General features: G+C 31.6%; 1 protein-coding gene across 4 annotated transcripts in view; it reads left to right on the forward strand.

Moving 5' to 3' along the window:
- The window catches only part of LOC102612593 (protein MLN51 homolog), a 62,444-nt gene extending 40,184 nt beyond the window's left edge, over positions 1-22,260 (forward strand). Inside the window, exons 1-12 of one of the 4 annotated variants that reach the window (XM_052444506.1) lie at positions 13,501-13,792; positions 16,327-17,043; positions 17,872-17,974; positions 18,083-18,291; positions 18,394-19,190; positions 19,857-19,971; positions 20,309-20,431; positions 20,688-20,737; positions 20,820-20,871; positions 20,989-21,213; positions 21,601-21,689; positions 21,787-22,260. In XM_052444506.1, the coding sequence (XP_052300466.1) occupies positions 16,418-17,043; positions 17,872-17,974; positions 18,083-18,291; positions 18,394-19,190; positions 19,857-19,971; positions 20,309-20,431; positions 20,688-20,737; positions 20,820-20,871; positions 20,989-21,028 (2,115 nt within the window). In that variant the 5' untranslated portion in view covers positions 13,501-13,792; positions 16,327-16,417 and the 3' untranslated portion in view covers positions 21,029-21,213; positions 21,601-21,689; positions 21,787-22,260. Of the gene's footprint in view, positions 1-13,500; positions 13,793-15,927; positions 17,044-17,871; positions 17,975-18,082; positions 18,292-18,393; positions 19,191-19,856; positions 19,972-20,308; positions 20,432-20,687; positions 20,738-20,819; positions 20,872-20,988; positions 21,214-21,600; positions 21,690-21,786 lie in introns of those variants that run through there. The other 3 variants (XM_052444505.1, XM_052444504.1, XM_052444503.1) reach the window with 3 other exon arrangements.
- Positions 22,261-23,895: the final 1,635 nt, after the last annotated feature.

Consider the following 23,895-nt stretch of genomic DNA (forward strand, 5'->3'; position numbering starts at 1 on the left):
AGTGATCTTTAGAGCATCATAAAATTGTTTTAACACAATTAATTGGTTTGAAAAATTGCCAATAATGTCTATAATGGGATTTAAAAGATTAAACTACATATTTAAGACATGATATCATTTTAGACGGCAGAAGCTAAACAATGTTCCCATTCCACGTGTCACTCTCTGACCAATCCCCGAACTTTCTTCATATTTCCAAAGAATCCCTCTTGTAAATATTCCGTATCACATGATTAATTTTTTTCAATATTTAGATAATTGATATATGTCATGTCAAGGGTTTATTGGAAAAATTTTATGTAGAGCATCATAAAATTGTTTTAACACAATTAATTGGTTTGAAAAATTGCCAATAATGTCTGCAATGGGATTTAAAATATTAAACTACATATATAAGACATGATATCATTTAAGACGGCTTCCAGATTATGAGAAATATTTTGATCTTCCAAATATTTAATATGTCAATTAGACTGAGTCTATGCAATGAAAATTTCAAATAAAAAATAAACCCTTTATTTTCTTTTAATCAAAAGTGTGATCTTAATTATTAAAGTCATTTAATGTCCATTACTTATTCATTTTTTTAATTACCTAAATGACATTGAAAACTCTACTCAATATTAATTCATTCAAATATTTTGTTTTAAGGTAATCGGAAACTGCAAATGAAACAAATGCTTGAAATCACAAACGACCTAAAATTAGATTTTCATTTTTCAATGTTGCAGTGACTTTGATGTTGATATTGAAATTTTATTTGTAACTTATATAAAGGCCTCAATTTTATCATAATTGGTTAGTAAGGCTACGTAGGGACCATCGATAAATTTTGGGATTGGATTATATTTTTGGAACTAAAAATTTAATTTCATCCTATGTTATGTTTGGCTGTTAGGACTAGCAACTTACTCTAAAATTATTGAAATTATTGATGTTTTATATTATAATCTTTTCATTACAACTTTAAACATTATTGGTAACTTAAATCATTTTTTAAATTAAATATAAATTTTAATTTAATTAATTATAAAAATTAATTTAATTAAATATAAAAATCATTTAAATTAAATATTAACATTAATTTCATAATTTTTTACCTAGAATTTTATATTATATTAAATACTAAAATTCTATTCGATAATGTATTATCATTTATTTAATAAATGTTTAGTATGTTATATTATTATTTAAATTAATTTTTTATTTACATATAAACATAAATTAATATTTACTAATTTAAAGTTATTATAATTTGTTAAATAATAAAAGCTAAAATGATTATATTGAAAATATAAATAGTATTCTAATGTATTATAGTCTAAATCTTACCCCTATGAGTTTATTTATTCACCTTTTATTATATTAACCACATTTATAATGCAGTGCAATGTAACAAAAAATTATAACCAAATATGAGTTAGCATGAAAATAATATTTTACTGCAATATAATACAATGTAATGTAAGCTAACAAATGGATATTTAATGGAAGCAAAAATTGCATATGACTTGTGGGTCTCTTAAAAGACAACAAAAAAACCAATATGATACATTGATTATGTCATCTTTAATAGTGTCTTTACTAAATGGGAATCAGAATAAGTTAGAATTGGAATGAGATTGAATCGAAATAAGAAATTAGAATCAAAATAAGTTGTTTATTTAAGTTGAGTTGTATGAATTAGAATCAAAATAAATTTTATTTAAATTGATGTGTTTATTTTCTCTTGAAATTAGAATGGACTATTATAAGTTACTAAAAAATCATTTGGTAATTGTTGTCTCTAGTAGTATTTGTATATGTTATAATGGTAACAATAATAAGAATAAAAATAATACTAAAAATGAAAATAATAATAATAGTAGAGACAATAATAATAAAATTAATAAATTACTATTATTATTATTATTATTATTATTATTACTACTACTACTACTACTACTACTACTACTACTACTACTACTACTACCACCACCACTACTACTACTACTACTATTACTACTACCACTACTACTACTACCACTACTACTACCACTACCACCACTACTACTACCACTACCACTACTACTACTACTACTACTACGACTACCACTACTACTACTACTACCACCACCACTACCACTACTACTACTACTACCACTACTACCACTACCACTACCACCACTACTACTACTACCACTACCACCACTACTACTACCACCACCACCACTACTACTACTATTACGACTACCACTACTACTACGACCACTACTACTACTACTACTACCACTATGACTACCACTGCTACTACTACTACCATCACTACTACTACTACCACCACCACCACTATTACTACCACTACCACTACCATTACTACTACTACTACTACCACTACCACTACTACTACTACTACCACTACTATTATTACTACTATTACTACCACCACTACCAACTGCTGTTCCAAAGATGATGTGCCCAAATGGAGACAACCAATGATGACTAGCCAATTAGATCCCAATCTCGATGTTGTGATCTCGTATGACCACAGATAAAGCTATGTGTGATGTTGGTGTTATGATTTCTTTTTTATTTATATTTTTTAATTTACCAGTGGTATTTTCAAATTTTTGTAATTTTAATATGGACAAATTGGATAGTCCAGTGAATAGGAGACTGATTCGCAACCATCCTAAGAATTAGTCTCTCATTTTCTATTTCTAATTTGATGTGGGTTCTACTATTTCGATTCCAATTCTTACAATTATTTGTGAGACAAAACTATAGTGCAACTGTAGTATCATTGGATCCAGCCACAGTTATCATCATGACTGGATCTAATGGTTGAAAGTAATTGTGGTATGGTACCACAGTTGCACCATAGTTGAACCTTTATTTGTGAAGTAAAATGATGTTAATAATTTCAATTTCCAATTCGAGAAGTAAACACATCATAATATTTTTTTAGGGCTAACTCTATGTTACGTTGAACGTAACATACGTTCAATAAAGATAATATCAATAAAAACCCTTAACTTTTATGGAAACTACACTATTTGAATTAAAAGAAATACTTTTAAATCTCAAAGAAGAAATAAAAGAAATTAAACAAGAAATAGGAAAAATAAAAATAGAATTATCTGTAATCCAATTAAGTCAGAAGAAAAACAAAAGAGTAGAAAAGTTTGAAATATTAAAATCTGGAATAATTGGAACAAGCTTTAAAGAACCCATACAAAAACCTCAACCAGGAAGCTATGATGACTGGTTCGTAAGGACTCAATACCCAAAAATACTAGATGAAATAGAAAAATTGAAAGCATAACTAAAAACTAAAGATAAAGGAAAAGAAAAACTAGAAATAAAAGAAACATCACTTAGTGATACAGATTGATGGATGAAACATTAGAAGAATTAACTGAAAAATTCAGTGACATAAATCTAAGTGATTTGGAAGAATTTGAAAGAGAATATTGTATAAAAATGAATGTTGCTGGAGGACCAGAAATGAAACCTAATATAGCAGAACCAAGCCATAGGTATGAAACACATAAAAAGAAAAATAGACCATTTTTTGAATATTATCCACCTACCAAAAATAACCAATGGAAAAAAGAATACCAACCTAATAATGACCATCTAATACCAATAAGCAATGCTGGTACATTTTTAGATTTAGACTGCAAAGCAGACCCCAGAAAGGCCTTAGTAGAATGGGGAATGCAAATGAAATTATTTTTTCTGTTTAATGGATCAAGAGAAGATTGGAATGTTGAAACAGAAGAAGAAAAAATAAATATATTTGCTGATATTTTAATAGCAAGCTTTTCAGGAAATGTATTTAATTGGTGGAAAGGACTAAGTGAGGATACATAAGGATTAATAAAGGATTCAACTAAGATAGCATTAGGAAGAAATAAAGGAATAGGAATTGAAAGAATAATTGAATATATTGCTAGTGAATTCTTAGGAGAAGATTGGTTAGAAAACATAGAAAATGAATCAAAACGTGATAAGTTAGAAGCAAGTATGAAATTAATAAATATTACTACTACTACTACTATTATTAGTAATAATAATATATATTATTATTATTATTACTACTACTACTACTACTACTACTACTACTACTACTACTACTACCACCACCACTACTACTACTACTACTATTACTACTACCACTACTACTACTACCACTACTACTACCACTACCACCACTACTACTACCACTACCACTACTACTACTACTACTACTACGACTACCACTACTACTACTACTACCACCACCACTACCACTACTACTACTACTACCACTACTACCACTACCACTACCACCACTACTACTACTACCACTACTACCACTACTACTACCACCACCACCACTACTACTACTATTACGACTACCACTACTACTACGACCACTACTACTACTACTACTACCACTATGACTACCACTGCTACTACTACTACCATCACTACTACTACTACCACCACCACCACTATTACTACCACTACCACTACCATTACTACTACTACTACTACCACTACCACTACTACTACTACTACCACTACTATTATTACTACTATTACTACCACCACTACCAACTGCTGTTCCAAAGATGATGTGCCCAAATGGAGACAACCAATGATGACTAGCCAATTAGATCCCAATCTCGATGTTGTGATCTCGTATGACCACAGATAAAGCTATGTGTGATGTTGGTGTTATGATTTCTTTTTTATTTATATTTTTTAATTTACCAGTGGTATTTTCAAATTTTTGTAATTTTAATATGGACAAATTGGATAGTCCAGTGAATAGGAGACTGATTCGCAACCATCCTAAGAATTAGTCTCTCATTTTCTATTTCTAATTTGATGTGGGTTCTACTATTTCGATTCCAATTCTTACAATTATTTGTGAGACAAAACTATAGTGCAACTGTAGTATCATTGGATCCAGCCACAGTTATCATCATGACTGGATCTAATGGTTGAAAGTAATTGTGGTATGGTACCACAGTTGCACCATAGTTGAACCTTTATTTGTGAAGTAAAATGATGTTAATAATTTCAATTTCCAATTCGAGAAGTAAACACATCATAATATTTTTTTAGGGCTAACTCTATGTTACGTTGAACGTAACATACGTTCAATAAAGATAATATCAATAAAAACCCTTAACTTTTATGGAAACTACACTATTTGAATTAAAAGAAATACTTTTAAATCTCAAAGAAGAAATAAAAGAAATTAAACAAGAAATAGGAAAAATAAAAATAGAATTATCTGTAATCCAATTAAGTCAGAAGAAAAACAAAAGAGTAGAAAAGTTTGAAATATTAAAATCTGGAATAATTGGAACAAGCTTTAAAGAACCCATACAAAAACCTCAACCAGGAAGCTATGATGACTGGTTCGTAAGGACTCAATACCCAAAAATACTAGATGAAATAGAAAAATTGAAAGCATAACTAAAAACTAAAGATAAAGGAAAAGAAAAACTAGAAATAAAAGAAACATCACTTAGTGATACAGATTGATGGATGAAACATTAGAAGAATTAACTGAAAAATTCAGTGACATAAATCTAAGTGATTTGGAAGAATTTGAAAGAGAATATTGTATAAAAATGAATGTTGCTGGAGGACCAGAAATGAAACCTAATATAGCAGAACCAAGCCATAGGTATGAAACACATAAAAAGAAAAATAGACCATTTTTTGAATATTATCCACCTACCAAAAATAACCAATGGAAAAAAGAATACCAACCTAATAATGACCATCTAATACCAATAAGCAATGCTGGTACATTTTTAGATTTAGACTGCAAAGCAGACCCCAGAAAGGCCTTAGTAGAATGGGGAATGCAAATGAAATTATTTTTTCTGTTTAATGGATCAAGAGAAGATTGGAATGTTGAAACAGAAGAAGAAAAAATAAATATATTTGCTGATATTTTAATAGCAAGCTTTTCAGGAAATGTATTTAATTGGTGGAAAGGACTAAGTGAGGATACATAAGGATTAATAAAGGATTCAACTAAGATAGCATTAGGAAGAAATAAAGGAATAGGAATTGAAAGAATAATTGAATATATTGCTAGTGAATTCTTAGGAGAAGATTGGTTAGAAAACATAGAAAATGAATCAAAACGTGATAAGTTAGAAGCAAGTATGAAATTAATAAATATTACTACTACTACTACTATTATTAGTAATAATAATATATATTATTATTATTATTACTACTACTACTACTACTACTACTACTACTACCACCACCACTACTACTACTACTACTATTACTACTACCACTACTACTACTACCACTACTACTACCACTACCACCACTACTACTACCACTACCACTACTACTACTACTACTACTACGACTACCACTACTACTACTACTACCACCACCACTACCACTACTACTACTACTACCACTACTACCACTACCACTACCACCACTACTACTACTACCACTACCACCACTACTACTACCACCACCACCACTACTACTACTATTACGACTACCACTACTACTACGACCACTACTACTACTACTACTACCACTATGACTACCACTGCTACTACTACTACCATCACTACTACTACTACCACCACCACCACTATTACTACCACTACCACTACCATTACTACTACTACTACTACCACTACCACTACTACTACTACTACCACTACTATTATTACTACTATTACTACCACCACTACCAACTGCTGTTCCAAAGATGATGTGCCCAAATGGAGACAACCAATGATGACTAGCCAATTAGATCCCAATCTCGATGTTGTGATCTCGTATGACCACAGATAAAGCTATGTGTGATGTTGGTGTTATGATTTCTTTTTTATTTATATTTTTTAATTTACCAGTGGTATTTTCAAATTTTTGTAATTTTAATATGGACAAATTGGATAGTCCAGTGAATAGGAGACTGATTCGCAACCATCCTAAGAATTAGTCTCTCATTTTCTATTTCTAATTTGATGTGGGTTCTACTATTTCGATTCCAATTCTTACAATTATTTGTGAGACAAAACTATAGTGCAACTGTAGTATCATTGGATCCAGCCACAGTTATCATCATGACTGGATCTAATGGTTGAAAGTAATTGTGGTATGGTACCACAGTTGCACCATAGTTGAACCTTTATTTGTGAAGTAAAATGATGTTAATAATTTCAATTTCCAATTCGAGAAGTAAACACATCATAATATTTTTTTAGGGCTAACTCTATGTTACGTTGAACGTAACATACGTTCAATAAAGATAATATCAATAAAAACCCTTAACTTTTATGGAAACTACACTATTTGAATTAAAAGAAATACTTTTAAATCTCAAAGAAGAAATAAAAGAAATTAAACAAGAAATAGGAAAAATAAAAATAGAATTATCTGTAATCCAATTAAGTCAGAAGAAAAACAAAAGAGTAGAAAAGTTTGAAATATTAAAATCTGGAATAATTGGAACAAGCTTTAAAGAACCCATACAAAAACCTCAACCAGGAAGCTATGATGACTGGTTCGTAAGGACTCAATACCCAAAAATACTAGATGAAATAGAAAAATTGAAAGCATAACTAAAAACTAAAGATAAAGGAAAAGAAAAACTAGAAATAAAAGAAACATCACTTAGTGATACAGATTGATGGATGAAACATTAGAAGAATTAACTGAAAAATTCAGTGACATAAATCTAAGTGATTTGGAAGAATTTGAAAGAGAATATTGTATAAAAATGAATGTTGCTGGAGGACCAGAAATGAAACCTAATATAGCAGAACCAAGCCATAGGTATGAAACACATAAAAAGAAAAATAGACCATTTTTTGAATATTATCCACCTACCAAAAATAACCAATGGAAAAAAGAATACCAACCTAATAATGACCATCTAATACCAATAAGCAATGCTGGTACATTTTTAGATTTAGACTGCAAAGCAGACCCCAGAAAGGCCTTAGTAGAATGGGGAATGCAAATGAAATTATTTTTTCTGTTTAATGGATCAAGAGAAGATTGGAATGTTGAAACAGAAGAAGAAAAAATAAATATATTTGCTGATATTTTAATAGCAAGCTTTTCAGGAAATGTATTTAATTGGTGGAAAGGACTAAGTGAGGATACATAAGGATTAATAAAGGATTCAACTAAGATAGCATTAGGAAGAAATAAAGGAATAGGAATTGAAAGAATAATTGAATATATTGCTAGTGAATTCTTAGGAGAAGATTGGTTAGAAAACATAGAAAATGAATCAAAACGTGATAAGTTAGAAGCAAGTATGAAATTAATAAATTTAACAATTTGTAATATGTGTTTTGTTAAAGAATATACTTGTGAATTTTCTAAATATTATTATACCCAATTTATGAGTCATGAAGACCAAAATATTTATAAAAATTTATACTATTTGAAACTTCCTTACCCTTGGAACGGATATTTTATTAATGAATATGAAAAATATACTAGTAATAATGAAAATAGACTCCCAGACACATTAGGATCTAGAATAAGATTTTTAAATACAAGATTAAGTGAAATATGTATTCAAAGAAATCTAATAAAAAAGAGTAAAAATATTATAAAAATATGTTGTGAAAAAACAGAAATGCCTACTCAGTGGGGATGTTATACACCTCATAAACAGCATAGAAAATCTTACAAAAGAGAACAAAGATATAAGAAATATAAGAAATATAATAATTTTAAACGAAAATATAAAAAAACAGGAAGAAAATATTATAAAAGAAAATATAAAAACCAAAGAAAAATATTAGATAAATCCAAATGTAAATGTTGGAATTGTGGAGAAATGGGACACATTAGTACAGATTGTACAAAAAAGAAAGTTAGGCTTTTAAAAGAAGATTTTGAAAATATAGAAAGTGATTTAGAAGAAATAAGTAATCTCTCAGAATATGATGGAAAAGAAGTTTATATGGTAGAAAAATCAGAAGATGAATTCGAATAAAGAAGAAATAATGGGAAATGAAAATGTAGAAGAAATAGAAGAGATAGAAAAAGAAGAAAATAAAAGTGGATATAGTCTTGTAGCTACTTTTAATAAAGAAATGTATAATAAACTTTTAAAATTAAATATGGAAAAACCAGAATATGGAATACTACATAGATTTAGGGATCTATTTAAAAGAAGAAGAATAATACTACATGAATATTATGAACAAGAAAAAGCTGTAACAATTACACAAGCTGAAGGAAATATTAGATTTAGTTTGCTGAATAAAAGGTCAATAGACTTAGCCTTAAGAAAAATAAAAAGTGAATCATTCAAAGAAAAAATTTCAGTATGTATATTTGGCATAAATCCAAATCTTAATAAAATCCCTTTTCAAAGAAGGAATAGATAGCCCCATAGTTCTATCATTACATGACCAGAGATTTACAGACCCTGGCATAGGACATTTAGGGACAATAGAAGGAAATTTATATTACACTAAATTATTATTTACCTGCCACCCTAGATACTGTGTACATATAAAAGATAAAAATATAGATGAAACATTAAGTTTACATTTTAAATTACTAAAGAAAAATCTAATGACAGAAGGAAATAGAATAATGACAATACACTACTCAGCTTTGTATAGTTTTTGTAATTCAAATTATGGAGAAATATATGGAAATAAACCTTATATAGAAATAAATAAGGATTGTGAAGATATAGCAACATTTATAGAACCTGTAGTTCAAGATTACAAAATTCCCATTAATTATGAATTAAAAATAGATGATAGAAAACCATTTTTAGATAACAATAATGAAAACTCTATAATTCCTATAAGTTTTGCAGGAAGAACTCTAATAAGAGGAAGTTCATCTAGAAGATTAAGCACTGATAAACAGATAGTTAGATCCATACCTACTAATAATGTAATAAAAATATTAGGACAATATTTTAATGGAATAGATTATATAACAAAAATACCTATATTAATAGATACGGGTACCAGCCATAATTATATGAACCATACTAAAAATAAAGGACTTTTAGTAAAAGAAAAAGAAATTCCTTATGAATATACTGATTTCAATGGTAATAAACATATTTGTAAACAAGAAGTCAAAGTCCCTGTAATAATAGAAGGACTTAGAATAATAGTACCTTGTTATATAGATTCATTTATGACTACAGATCCAGAAAAACATATAGTACTAGGAAATAGTTTTTTAAGTGATTTAGAATATTACAAAATTGAACCAAATAAAATAACTTTCCTTATACAAGGTCAAAGAATAGTTTGCGACACATGTTAAAACAAGCTTATGTAAAATACCCTATGTCTGTTTATATCCAAATAAATATACCAGAAAAAGACATAGATACTTGTGCTTTAATTGACACAGGTAGTGAAATAACTATTATGAAATCCTTTTTATCTAATAGATGGGAATCAAATGAAAAATTAAAAATTGTAGGAATTACTGGTGATAAACAACAAGTAAATCAATCCATATTAAACTTTGAAATATTATTAGGCAGTAAAGTAATTAGTATTAACCAAATCTTTCAATATAATAATCTAGATTGTGATATACTTTTAGGAAATGACTTTCTACAACAATTTCAATATTACCAGCAGACTACATACATGATCACCGTAAAAACTCCTTGTAATCATATTTTACGAATCCCTCGTGAATTTCGACCCTACAGAGTTCAGCCAGCCCAGCGTGGTGATAAGTACATTTATGAAAAATATTATTTAATACAAAAAGGTCAGAGTTACAATATACAACTAGAAACAATAAAGTCACAACTTGAACAAGTTTATAGAGAAAATCCGTTAGCATTATGGAAACCAGATCATCCTAAAGCAAAAATAGAATTACTTGAAAACAGAATCATAAGATTAAAACTCATGATGTATACAGAAGAAGATAGAGAAGAATTCAAAATCCAAATAAAAGAGTTATTAAATTTAAAACTCATTAGGAGTAGCAATAGCCCACATAATAGCCCAGCATTCATGGTCAGGAAAAGAGCAGAACAAGTGAGAGGAAAAGCAAGAATGGTAATAAATTATAAAGAACTAAATAAATACACAAAATTTGATGGATATTTTCTCCCTAATAAAGAGGTATTGATAAATCTTGTAAAAAACAAGACCTATTATTCAAAATTCGACTGTAAATCAGGATTTTGGCAAATAAAAATGGAAGAAAATAGTATTCCTTATACAGCTTTTAGCACCCCACAAGGACATTATGAATGGTTAGTAATGCCCTTTGGACTAAAAAATGCCCCTCAAATTTTTCAGAGTAGAATGGATAAAATATTTAGAAATTATAACTATATTATAGTATATGTTGATGATATATTAATAGCATCAGAAACAGTGGAGGAACATAGACACCATTTAAAAGAATTTATTAATATATGTATTAAGGAAGGTATAGTATTATCTAGTAAAAAAGCAGTTATAGAACATAAGAAAATAGAATTCTTAGGAATGATACTCGACAAACAAGTCATTAGACTTCAGAGCCATATAGGAAGAAAAATAATCGAATTTCCAGATAAATTAGAAAATAAACAACAAATACAAAAATTTTTAGGTTGTTTAAATTATGCAAAAGGATTTATAAAAGATCTAGCCAAAAAAAGAAATATACTTCAGAAATTACTAAGAAAAAATAATACTAGAGGATGGAGTGAAGAACATACAGAAACTGTAAAAAATTTAAAACAAGAATGTAAAAACCTCCTAGCATTGAGATTACCTAACGAAAAAGATAAATTAATAATTCAAACAGATGCATCAGATTTATATTGGGGAGCAATTCTGAAAACTGATATAAATGAAATTTGTAGATACACAAGTGGAACATTTAATCAGGCACAAATCAATTATCCAGTACATGAAAAAGAACTTCTTGCAATATACAAAGGAATTAAAAAATTCTCATTATTTTTACTTCAAAAATAATTTATTGTAGAAATAGATAATTCTCAAGTAAATTCTCTTATCAATAAAATTTTACCAAATGAACCTCAATATAAAAGATTACATAGATGGCAAGTTTATCTATCTTATTATAATTTTAAGATAGTACATATAAAAGGGACTAACAATTTCCTTGCAGATTTTCTAAGTAGGAACATAGAATTTGGAGAATGAATCCCGAAGCAAATAGAACTATCGGGAAAATAAAAGCCGAGATACAAAGACTCAAGGCTGAAGCATCTGACATAATTGATGCAATACAATACATAAAAGATGCTTCTGAGGCTCATGAGAAAGGAGTAAATTTGTTAGAGTCATACATAGACGAATTAACAAAGGCGCTCTCTATAAACACGAGCCCAATAGAAACAAACCCAAATATAGGAAACAGTAGTGGACCCTTCAGAGAAGATAAACCAATCTCTGACCCAGTTCCGAATAAAACTATATCCATAGAAGTTGAGTCACCAAAATTAGACCCTCCAAAAAAGTTTATCCAAATAGACAATCCTTACATGGAAGAAGAGGAGAAACCCCTAAATCCAAAAGAAGAAGACTATAAACAATTTTCTACATGGGTATATTCAACTTGTTCTCATAATAATACAATTTTTAAAGCACCTGGAAAAAATATGTACCCCAGGATGATTGTTACAAAAGGAGCAGACCCACTCCTTGTTGGGAAAATAGCAAAATATGGCTATTTAGACTTAGTATATCCTGGTGTAGACCTTCGAGAAATAGCCAGCCTTGATGATTTACTAATAAAAGAAGTCTCAAGATTTGCCCAAAAAAGACCCATATACTTGAAGTTTTACACTATAAGCCCAGAATACTATCAGAATATAGAGTTCCAGGCTTTCTATATGATTTCTGTAGGCCATATTACAAAAAATTTTAAAGTCGAAGTAGGAACAGAATATACAAATGTTCCTCACATAAATGAAGCTTGGATCAGAACACGGAGAGCCAGAGGAATAAAGGCCATATGGAGCATAGCTAAGGATTTATATAAAAGAAATTTCAGATCCATCATTAAATTTCAGAATTACATCCTTATAACTTCTGAGGATGGTCATACACCTTCTAATCTGTTACTAGATTTCATCAACGAAATAAGTACTATGCGTTTCCCCAGTAGCGATAAAACCATGGAGCAGGCTTACCAACTCATGGACATAAAGCAATGATAGACAAGCTGTGGCCGACAAAACAAGATAAAGATGCTTGGCAAGATAAGGCATGTGATAAAGCGTGATAAAGCTACAACAAGACAAAAGATAAAGATGCTTGGCAAGATAAGGCATGTGATAAAGCGTGATAAAGCTACAACAAGACAAAAGATAAAGATGTTTGGCAAAACGCGTGATAAAGCTACAAGAAGATGCTCGACAGATGCTTGACAAGAAAAAGAAGTCATGTAAAAGCCCAATAATAGAAGGGCAAAAATGTAATCATAAACTCGAAGTAAGTTCGAATATAAATAATAGCAATAAGCTCTAAGGGCTTATCATTCAGCCATAACTCCATTATCTTCCATCATCTTCGTTCTAAAATGATCAGCTAAAACCTCTTTTCAGCTCAGAATCCTAAATCAATACATCACTAATCAAAAACAAAAATCACCATAGAAAGGAAAGGGAAACCTAAATTTATTCAAAATTCCTAAGCACTACGATCGTATTCCATACAGTAAGGCCACTCGAGTCCGCTGATCCCGTTGAGGCAAGGAGGCCGTTGAAGGAATAAGGACAACAAGGCTGCAGGTCACTGGAGAAAGATCATAAGGCAAATGAACAAGAATAACTTAGGTAATAATTCTTAATCCTTATCTGTTGGTGGAAGTTTGTTGATGATAGTTGATGAGGAGATTTATGGAGGAAGAGCTAATTTTTTGAAGTGAAATATTTTGATGAATAACGATATCTTATTAGGAAATTCTAAAGAATATATGATAAACCCAACAACTAGGATAACATATAATGATTATACAATGATAATAGACTTTAATTTAGGATCATTTAAACAAAGTTCTTATCTTTTAAATAAAGACGAACTTGTTAGAACAGAAGAACTACAAGCAGTGTATAAGCTTGAATTACCAAAAGAAATAAAAAGAAAAATTATAAACCATATAGAAATAGACACTTTAAAGCATAACATAATTATGTTAACAGTAGAACAAGGAATTGACATAGCCTTGGCATATGTAAAACATGGAAGTAGAGAAATTGGACCATCATACATAAACTACTTAGAAAATTCAGATAATGAAGAACTTGAACTATAAAATATATACTATAAGGATTATAAGGTATATAAGCGAGCAACTCATGACGTAAATTGGATAGACGATCCCGACTGGGCATTAGTATCCTCTGTACTTTGGGATAACAAGCCACGTACCTATAATCAATCTATAATCATGAAATTTATAATGAAATCAGGTATTACACTAGTATAATAAACAATAATATATATTTTATAAAAGTAAAAATATTTTATTCAGAAAATGTAACAGGAAGTTTTAATCCTACATATATTTTGGAAACTGATAATAATTATTATGACTTATATGTTCCTACTCTTCCTAATACATTCCCTAGAACAATTGATGGAGAACAAGTTATAGCCATATTTTTAAGAAATAATAGTGACACGGGATATGATAGATATATATTGTAGAAAGTTTTGACATACACATAATAAATGAAATATATCTTTTTGTAATACTCAGTCATTCTAAATTTTAATTCTCAGTCTAAATTTGATATTCAGTTTAAATCTTAGTTAATCTTAGTTTTGTTTAAATTTGTTTAAATCTTATCTTAGTTTTGTTTAAATTTGTTTAAATCTTAGTTTCATCAGAAACACGATGGTATCAGAGCCATAACTAGAATCATAACTCTTACGAATTAAAACTTTGATAATATTTTATTTCATATAAGTCTAATTGATGGATCCAATACAAACAATAGTTAATAGCATATATACTTTAAAAGTATATAACAAAGAAGAAATAAAAAACCTTATAATGGCTTTAAAAACTAATAAAAATAATATAAGAAATATAGAACTCGAATTAACAGAAGAACTTAGAGAAAGGCAAATAGACACAACTGGAGGAGAAATATTAATAGAAAAGAAAATGAAGTTTATTGATGAATTTATAAAATTTCTAGTATATTGGTATAAGAAGGAAGCATTATGAATCATAATCAACATGCATTTAATATAATACATGAATTAGCAGATTGTATAGATCATATGATTTTAGGATGGGAAAATATATTAAATACATATATAACTCTAATAAATCAGAAAATAGATTTACTAGAACAAGAAAGAATAGGAATAATAAATTTAGGACCAAAAATCTACTCTGAAATTATAGATTTATATGAATTTGATAACCATTTAATGTTATTTAAGGAAATAAACAAAACCTTATAAAAAATAAGAAATAGGTGTAGAAGGGATGAAAGAAATCAAATACATCCACAATTGTAAAAGTTAAAAAATAAAAGGACCCAAAAGAAATTAGTCAAAGAAGAAAAAGACAAAAATCATAAGATACATTGATCGTAACTTAGGCATTCCCTTTTTTTAGATGCTTCCATGGCATAATCTCATTGGTCCATTTTTCTTCACGCCTTAGATTCAACTTCAAGATTCAAGATTCAATTTGAAGCAAACACAACTGCAAAACAAATATAATAAGCGTTAATAAGCCTGCGGCTGACTGGCTGTGGCCAAGCAAATGTAACTCATAGTGACCGAATCATATCTTATTATCTTACGCTAGAAGGTAAACAATGTTCCCATTCCACGTGTCACTCTCTGACCAATCCCCGAACTTTCTTTATATTTCCAAAGAAACCCTCACCAAGTCAAGATAATTACCTTCACTCTACTCATGTAAATACTGTCCTCGATTCGACTGATGTCTGATGACGACATATCCTTAGTCTTTATTTAAAAGGGGAAATTATAAAAAATTCTCCTCGTTCCCTAAAAATCTAGGGTTTCTCAAGAATCGCTAAACCTAGATCCCAATCCTTCAAAATCTCAATTTAACCTCTCTAGGGTTTCAATTGTCGAGGATTCGCTTCAAAATTTAGTACTTTTAGGGGATTTTGCTTGTCTCGTATCCTTCAATTGTTGTTCGGTTCTGAAAATAATTTGGAATTTTAGGGATTTTCAGATTATTTGGTTTTGCTTGAGTGCAATTTCCTCTAGTTACGGTTTCAGTTTGAAGGGTTAAGTGCAATTTCGAATTTTTTTTATAAAATTTAAATTAAAATTCCTAAAACGATTGGGCGTTTAATAATTAATTGATGGCTAGCGATACTACAACGGCGGCCGCAGCTGCGGAAGAAGCAGAGGCGGTGGAGGAGTATGATAGCGATCCAGATGAAGTGAAACGCTCTCTTGCGATGCGCATAAGGGAAGCCAGCGATGAGGAGGTTGAGGAGGATAAAGATTCAGAGCTTCCAATAGTTCAAAGTGTCCACATTCCTGCAGGAGAAGCCGAGGCTGTGGATGAGTATGAGAGCGATCCAGATGAAGTGAAACACTCTCTTGTGATGCGGAGAAGGGAAGCAAGCGATGATGAGGAGGAGGATAAAGAATTTGAGCATCGAACGAATCGTAGGGTCCACATTCACTCTTACGATGAATCTGATGGCCAAGGTGGTGCTCCAGCTGAGTATGATGATGATGAAGAACATGACAGAGAATTGGAAGAAGAAGAAGAAGAAGAAGAGGGGGATGTTTATGAGGATGAAGAGGAAGAAGAAGTTTATGAAGAAGAGGAGAGTATTGATGGGGCAGTTAAAGTTAAAGGAATAGAGGGTAATGATGTAAGGAGGAGTACGGAGGGGGCTGTGGAAGTGAGTGCAGGTAATAATGATAATGGTAATGGTGCTGAAAAGAACGATGCAGTGGAGGAGGGAATGGAGGAAGAGAAGAAGGAGAGTAATGAGCCTTTTGCGGTTCCAACAGCTGGGGCTTTTTATATGCACGATGATAGATTTAGGGAAAATGTTGCTGGTCGACACAGGTACTATTTGATTTTGAGTGACAATTTATAAACTGATGGCTTTATTTTTATTAGTGGCTTGTCAGTTAGTCTAGTTTTGTAGTTTCGTTTTTTGGTGTTGTATGATGATTGTTTGCTAAAATTTGTCTAAAAGGTTTTTAGCCTAGCAGGGTCAAAGGAGAGAAAGCTTTCCAATAAACATCCGTGGTTTATGGAATATTATTAAAAGGTACAAAGTGTATTAGATAACAGAGTGATGCTGAGCTAATCATGAGCTATGATAGCATTATAAAAGCAGCGGTATATGAAATATGCAGTGAATGCTTTCATTTTCATTGTCTATTTGAAAGTGTGTAGTGTAAACATTTTGGGCTAAGTTTGAGTGATGAAGTGCTTAGTAAGGTTCTGTTAGACATAGTTAAATGATTAATATGAGTTATCCAAGCAGGTACAGAGTAGGATATCTAGGTTTGGGTTTGGTATTAGTTTGAAGATGGCCACTGATTATTTGACTATTTATGTATTTGTATTTGTGGGTTTCTAAATGCTTTCTGTTGAATGTAACTGGGGAATGATACATCTTTTGTCATTTGGATGCATGAAGGGTAAATTTTTTGCTTTATTTTGGGTACGGTAATTAGTAGTAATTAATAAAGATTATTTGTGTTGTTGATGAATTAAAACTTATGCGCTAAATAGTTTTGCCCCTACTTAAGGTAGGGCTTGTCTTCACTTTCATCTTATGCTCTTGCTTCCATAATTTGTATTTATTGTAATTCTTATTTTTACTAGTCTATAGAACACAACATTGTATTGGAGCATCTGATTTCTAATTTTTTTTTTTAATAGGAGAACGCACGGTGGGAGGAGGTTGTGGGAGTCAAAAGATGACAGGAAATGGGGCCATGACAAGTTTGAGGAGATGAATTTACAGGAAAGGCACTATAACGAGGTGATTCTCGTACATATTTGTTCAATGCTTGAGTAGTGTTTATTTTCTTTTTCCTTTATCCATTTATTCATTTTTTAATTCTGCTCTGTTTAAAATGTTTATATTCAGGGAAGGAGGGCTTCTAGAGGCCGTTACCGTGGTCGCGGAAAAAATCGGGGTTCAGACCAAGCTTATCCAAGAGGGAACAGGTCTAAAGCATTCATCAACAATAATAACAATCAGAGCCAGGCACCTAAGAGTGTAAGAGGAAGGGGGCCTAGAAAGTATGAACCTGCTAGGAAGAACAGCAATCATGCACCTCCACCACGGAACAAACAGTGAGTAAAAATTTTGATCTTCGTCACATTCTATTTTTAGGTGCCATTTTTCTGCCAATCATGATTTGCCAAATTTATTTATTTTTATGCTGACTTTACTAGATTGGGGAAGCCTCTTGAGAAAACTTCACATACTAATTCAGGGAGAGCTTTCACACCCACGTCAAATTCTGAATCTGATACTGCCTCCAATAGGAAACAGGCGTTCGCATCTAGTCTGAGTTCTGCTTCTCCACCATTTTATCCATCAGGCTCTTCCAATAAAGATATCAATTTAACACACAAAAAGGATGTACAATCTGGAAGTACGAGCAGGAATCTTCGAAATTCGAGCATAGATGAGAGTCTTTCTGTGCAACATGCAAATACAATGCAGCGAGGGAAAAATATAGCTGATGTCTGCACGGACAGGCTTTATATCAATGATTCTAGTTCTTCATCTGCTATTAAGCCTCTGGACAATCTACAAATTCCACCTTCTCAGTCCCGACCTCAAGGACGAGGTGTAGCTGTCCCTCAGCAGATAGCTTATCAACCAGCACCACCTCATAACCAAGCCAATAGAGCTTCTTTAACACAACAACTAGCTGTTCAGCGAAGTCCTGGTCAAAATCGTATTCAAACTTCTGTACAGTCAGCTACTCAGTGGTTAGGCCAGCATTCTGCTAGCAGTTCCCAAGCATCTTCTCCACCAAAATCAGCTTCAGCACTAAATTCAAATAATTCTGGTGAAGTGGAATCACCATCAGAATCGAGCAATTTGAAAAGTGCTTTGGCTGGAAAGGGAAAAGGCAGCCAAGGAAGGGGCTCATTTCTGTATGGTGGGGCTCCGGTTATTGGAGCTGCTGGGAATATGTCTGTTGGTCATGGTGATCAAAACTTCCCTGCCTTTTTGCCAGGTAATGCAAACTTTTTGGCTGAAGTTTCATGCTGTAAATTGTGCTTCAACTTTTAAAATGTTTATTGTTTATCTTTTTGCTAGGCATAGACTTTTTTTTTTTTTTTTTTTCCAAAGTGTATGTTAGAAAAGTTTATTTTTTGTCAGTAATTGATTGTAAAATTATCACGTGTTTTGTTTCCTCTTTTCTAAGTTAATCACTAGTAAACCAGTATTTTGGGCTATCTTTAGACCAGGCTATAAGTATCGGAATGCAGTTTAACTAACCGGAGGTCTGCTGTTCTAAATGAAGTAATATTCTTTTTCTTGGTGGATTTATGAAGTAATTAATAGGAAGATTTCTCAATATTTTTGGAGTTGACTGTGTTTTGATAAATAGATTGTCAACTGCGAAATGGCATCCAAATTTCTCTTTGTAACTCTTTATCCCTGTTTTGATTGATTGGAGCATAGAGCTTGGGTGCGCTGAACTGATGGATCCTGTCACCCCCCCACAAAACTGTTTTGGAGTATAGATTAGGGCTTCCATACACTGATCTGTTTGTATGCATATCTATTGCTTAAATGTGTTTGGTGTTTAAAGGCCGATTAAATCTGCACTGTTTTCTGCATTTATTCACTGAGCTGAGACTGATGAATTTTCCTAACTTGATAAATTTTCTTGCAGTTATGCAATTTGGGGGCCAGCATCCTGGTGGTATGGGAGTTCCTGCGGTCGGCATGGCATTTCCTGGATATGTTGCTCAGCCACAGCTTGGCATGGGGAATTCTGAAATGACGTGGTACAGTAAATTTCTTCTTAAGCGTATATGGTTCCTTGTTCTCCCTTTCATCTTTTATTCTCCAGCAAGGTGATATCTTGGTGGCTTAGTGGCCAATGAATATTCTGCATAGAGCTGAGAACATTTACTTTTCTCTAGTCGGTATTACAGATTTTCCTCTTATGTATCCACGGCCTTGAGGTCTTTGCCTGTCTTGCAATAAAATCTCTATGATAAAAAATATTTAGGGAACAAAAAGGTGTAAACAAGAGAGTTTCTGCTGATGGAATCCATCTGTTGAACTAGTGTATTGATGCCTTTTTTTTTCTTTTTCTTTTTTTTGTGTTGACAATGTTAGGCTTCCGGTTTTGGCGGGTGCTGCTGGAGCTCTAGGGGCCACATATTGTCCACCTTATCTTGCTGTTGATAATGCTTATAATGCTCGACCGGCAGTGCAGACATCTGCAATGGCTTCATCAAGGTTAGTGCAGATACTTCTTTTCTGCTTTGCCTTCATACAGCAATAAATGAAAATCATTTGGGAACATTGGGTGTCGTTTGAAAGCTTTTGTACTATTTAAGAATGATCTTGACTATCATGACTATGTTGATCACCATTTTGAATTAATGTTATTAGATATATATGTGTAAGCCTCTATTTTGGCCGACGGAAGTGATTGCTAGATAAACATAGCTGTACCAGTCTTGATGTATGCATTTTTCCATCTTGATTGCAGCAAAGAGAACAATACTAACAAACCTGAAGGGAAGCCTTCCCAGAGACCTGGTAAGACTTGATGTTGCCTCAAGTACATCTTTGTTGACATGCCATATAGAAACAGTGATTAAGCTGAAGTTGTTTTCTGCAGAGTCTGGTAGTGAAGAATATCTGCAACAACAAAATAAGCCTCAGCCTCGCAGGCAAGTCAAAATTTTCACCCAGTTCTCTCATTAAAGGGTGCAACTCCCTGTTTTCTTCTTTGGCTCTGTGTTTTGTGCATCACTACATGTTGAATTATTTTCTTTACTTTGATGCAGATACTCAGCAATGAATTTGGCCAATGATGTACTTAGATAAAAAGGGCCCTGTTTGAATAAGAAGATGAAGGTTAAAATTATGATCAATAAGACTTTACGCCATTTGGGTGTTGCAAAGTTCTTAGTGTGATTATTTGGTGGTGCAGGCCGTCTTCCAGGCCCTTTGTGATCTCCAGCTTTTGTTCTGGAGCGCTTTGGGCCGCTGTTGGTTCCAGGATAATTTAGGTAATCACTGCTGGCTTCTATCCTTTAATAGCTCATCTTGATCTGAAATACTTTTTTTCACCTTGTTTATTCTGTTCAACTAGTCCTTATCCAGTATCTACTTGAATTATAAATAAAATGCTAGATTTCAAGTTTGTTTCTCTCCTGTTGAGCATTTCAAGGTTCAGAGATAAAAGTAAAAGTCTATATTTGGTTAGAAGGTCCTGTTTTTCTGCTTATTGCATGCATGTTTTTTAACCTTGTGGGGGAGTTGAGATTCATGGATGTTGGAGTCTGACGACCAATTTGGCATTGTGGATGATACTGAGAATCACTTTTTGTTCATTTGATTGTTCTGTTTTCTTACTTCTCTTTCTCTTTCTCTTTCATTGTTTCTTGATCTTCCAGTTATATACGACAAACACCTGCTCATGCTGCAGTCAATTTAAAAATATTATTGTGGCTTGAGAGGGGGTAGTCCCTTTTCCAAATTTGCGGTATGAATCTGCAACCAATAAGATTGCCTTGAATTTTTTTTTTTTTTGGGTGAATAGTTGGATGAACTTGTGATGTTGCCGGTGGTTTTGTTTTCAGGTTATTTTTCTTTTTGTGGCTTGTTTTTTCTTGTCTTACGAAGCTTGTGAGGAATGTGGACGGGCTTCTTCAAGGACTTTGATGAAAAAAGAACCAAGAATTATTGTGCCGCAGTTATTTGCTTGGTTAATTTGCATTTTTCATATTTATATAGATGGTGTTTTTTTCTTTATCCTTATCGAGAAACTTATCATTGAAAAGATAAGTAGTGGTTTCGGGGATACTTACTATGATTTTCAGATTTTTCTTGTTTTCTGGACTGCCTTAACTCGTTAAAGAAATTGTGGGGGTAGAGTATTATGTGTTCAATGGACTCTGAATGCCTCGGTATTTTGTATACTGAGAGTGGGCTAGTGGGTATTTGGATTTTCAGCAAATTTAACAAGCTTTTATGTGTAGACTGTGCAATGGTTTGCCGATGACATAGATAATCAGTTTAATCGTGATTAAATAATGAAGTTCACTTCTATTGTATTTTTCATTTGCATTAAAGGCACAGAATCTTTGATGGTTGAGCAGATTTCTTAGGATTAATTGGGTTCGGTTTACAAGAATTGACTATAAAGGAAAGGCCCCAGAATCCTATATTATATTAGATCATTAAACGAAGTTTTTATAACATCTACTTGTATGATATTCCACTTCAATCAGTGAAGGAAATTGTTATGCTTTCAATGCTGGGTTGTTGTGGGAAAGCAGTTTTGATTTTCACAATTCAAGTACATAACCATGGTGCAACTGTGGTGCTATACTACAGTTGCACCTAGCCATTGGATCTCTCATCATAATTGGATCCAATGGCTGGGTGCAGTTGTGATATAGTTTTACACTTGCACCAGAGCTGGATACGTTTAGGACTCAACTATGGTGCACCATAGCTGGATCCTCAAGTTTGATTCCTTTTTGTATTGATAATGCTATTTAATGAAGTTCCAAAAACGAAGCAAACATTAAGATGTTTGGATGCTAGCTGCTTGATCTTTTTTTTTTCTTTTAATGTTCAAAATCGATTAGAAATTTTTTTGATTCGAGTTCTTGCTAATTTCATTTTTTGATTCCGTTTTGAAATTCCTTTTTTTTTTTTATTTTTTTTTATTCCGATTCTATCTACCCATTCGAATTATTTGGGTTGCTAACTCAACGGTAGAGTACTAGTAGAGACAATGATGGGGTGACGTAGGAAAGCTTACCCCATTTTCTATCCCGTTACAAAATTTTTGCCTCTATTCTTTGCCTCAAGCACTAATAAATTTAGGGGTAATGATGGAAAATCTTCATGTGAGGAATGATTTTTCCATTTTTATCTCATTTCTCATTTATTTTATAGTACAGATAAATGATCTCAGTAAATAAAAAATTAGAAGCTTAAATAAAATTATTATCATAATATAAAGTATTTAAATTATTTTAAAAAAATTTCCATAAGGCCGAAACAATATCTTGAAACGATATCTAAATTGAAAAATGTTTAAAGACAACAACACCTTTAGAGAGAAAAGAAAATATAACAACATTTTAGAGTTAAATAAGGATTATAATTTAGAGAGCTTTTTTTTTTTGTTATAACCTATTTATATTACATAAAAATAAAAATAAATTTTATTAACCAATATTGAAATTGATAAAACAGAGATTGTTGAACAAAAATTTAAAAAATATTCATATATAATAAGGATTGGGACGAGGAGTACAAAATCAAATTCTACCCATTAAAGATTTGGAGATTATTTTTCCCTTATTACCTATCGCACTCTCCAAAAATTATTCAAAATTTATCTCATTTTGGGTAGGACCCCGTGGGCTCCAAATCCATAGAGGATTTTGTCATTCCTAAGTACTTGGCTTTTAATTATGGCTTTATGATTCCAATATTGAAACCCTAAATTGAGTTTTAGGTGGTATTCATCTATTGAATGATGGTTAAATAATTTTACTAACTATAAGATCTGTCATTCAATACATAAGTGATATATAGCATTGGGAATCAAGTTGGGACTTATTGTTGGGATTTCTAACATTATTGGTAGGGATATCAACATTTTCTTTTGACTATAATATCCTTTATGGGTAGTAACTAAAAGAGTTGATTTTAAGATTTTTTAAATAAAT

The sequence above is a fragment of the Citrus sinensis genome, chromosome 7 (genome assembly GCF_022201045.2).
Source record: "Citrus sinensis cultivar Valencia sweet orange chromosome 7, DVS_A1.0, whole genome shotgun sequence".
Lineage (NCBI taxonomy): Eukaryota > Viridiplantae > Streptophyta > Magnoliopsida > Sapindales > Rutaceae > Citrus > Citrus sinensis.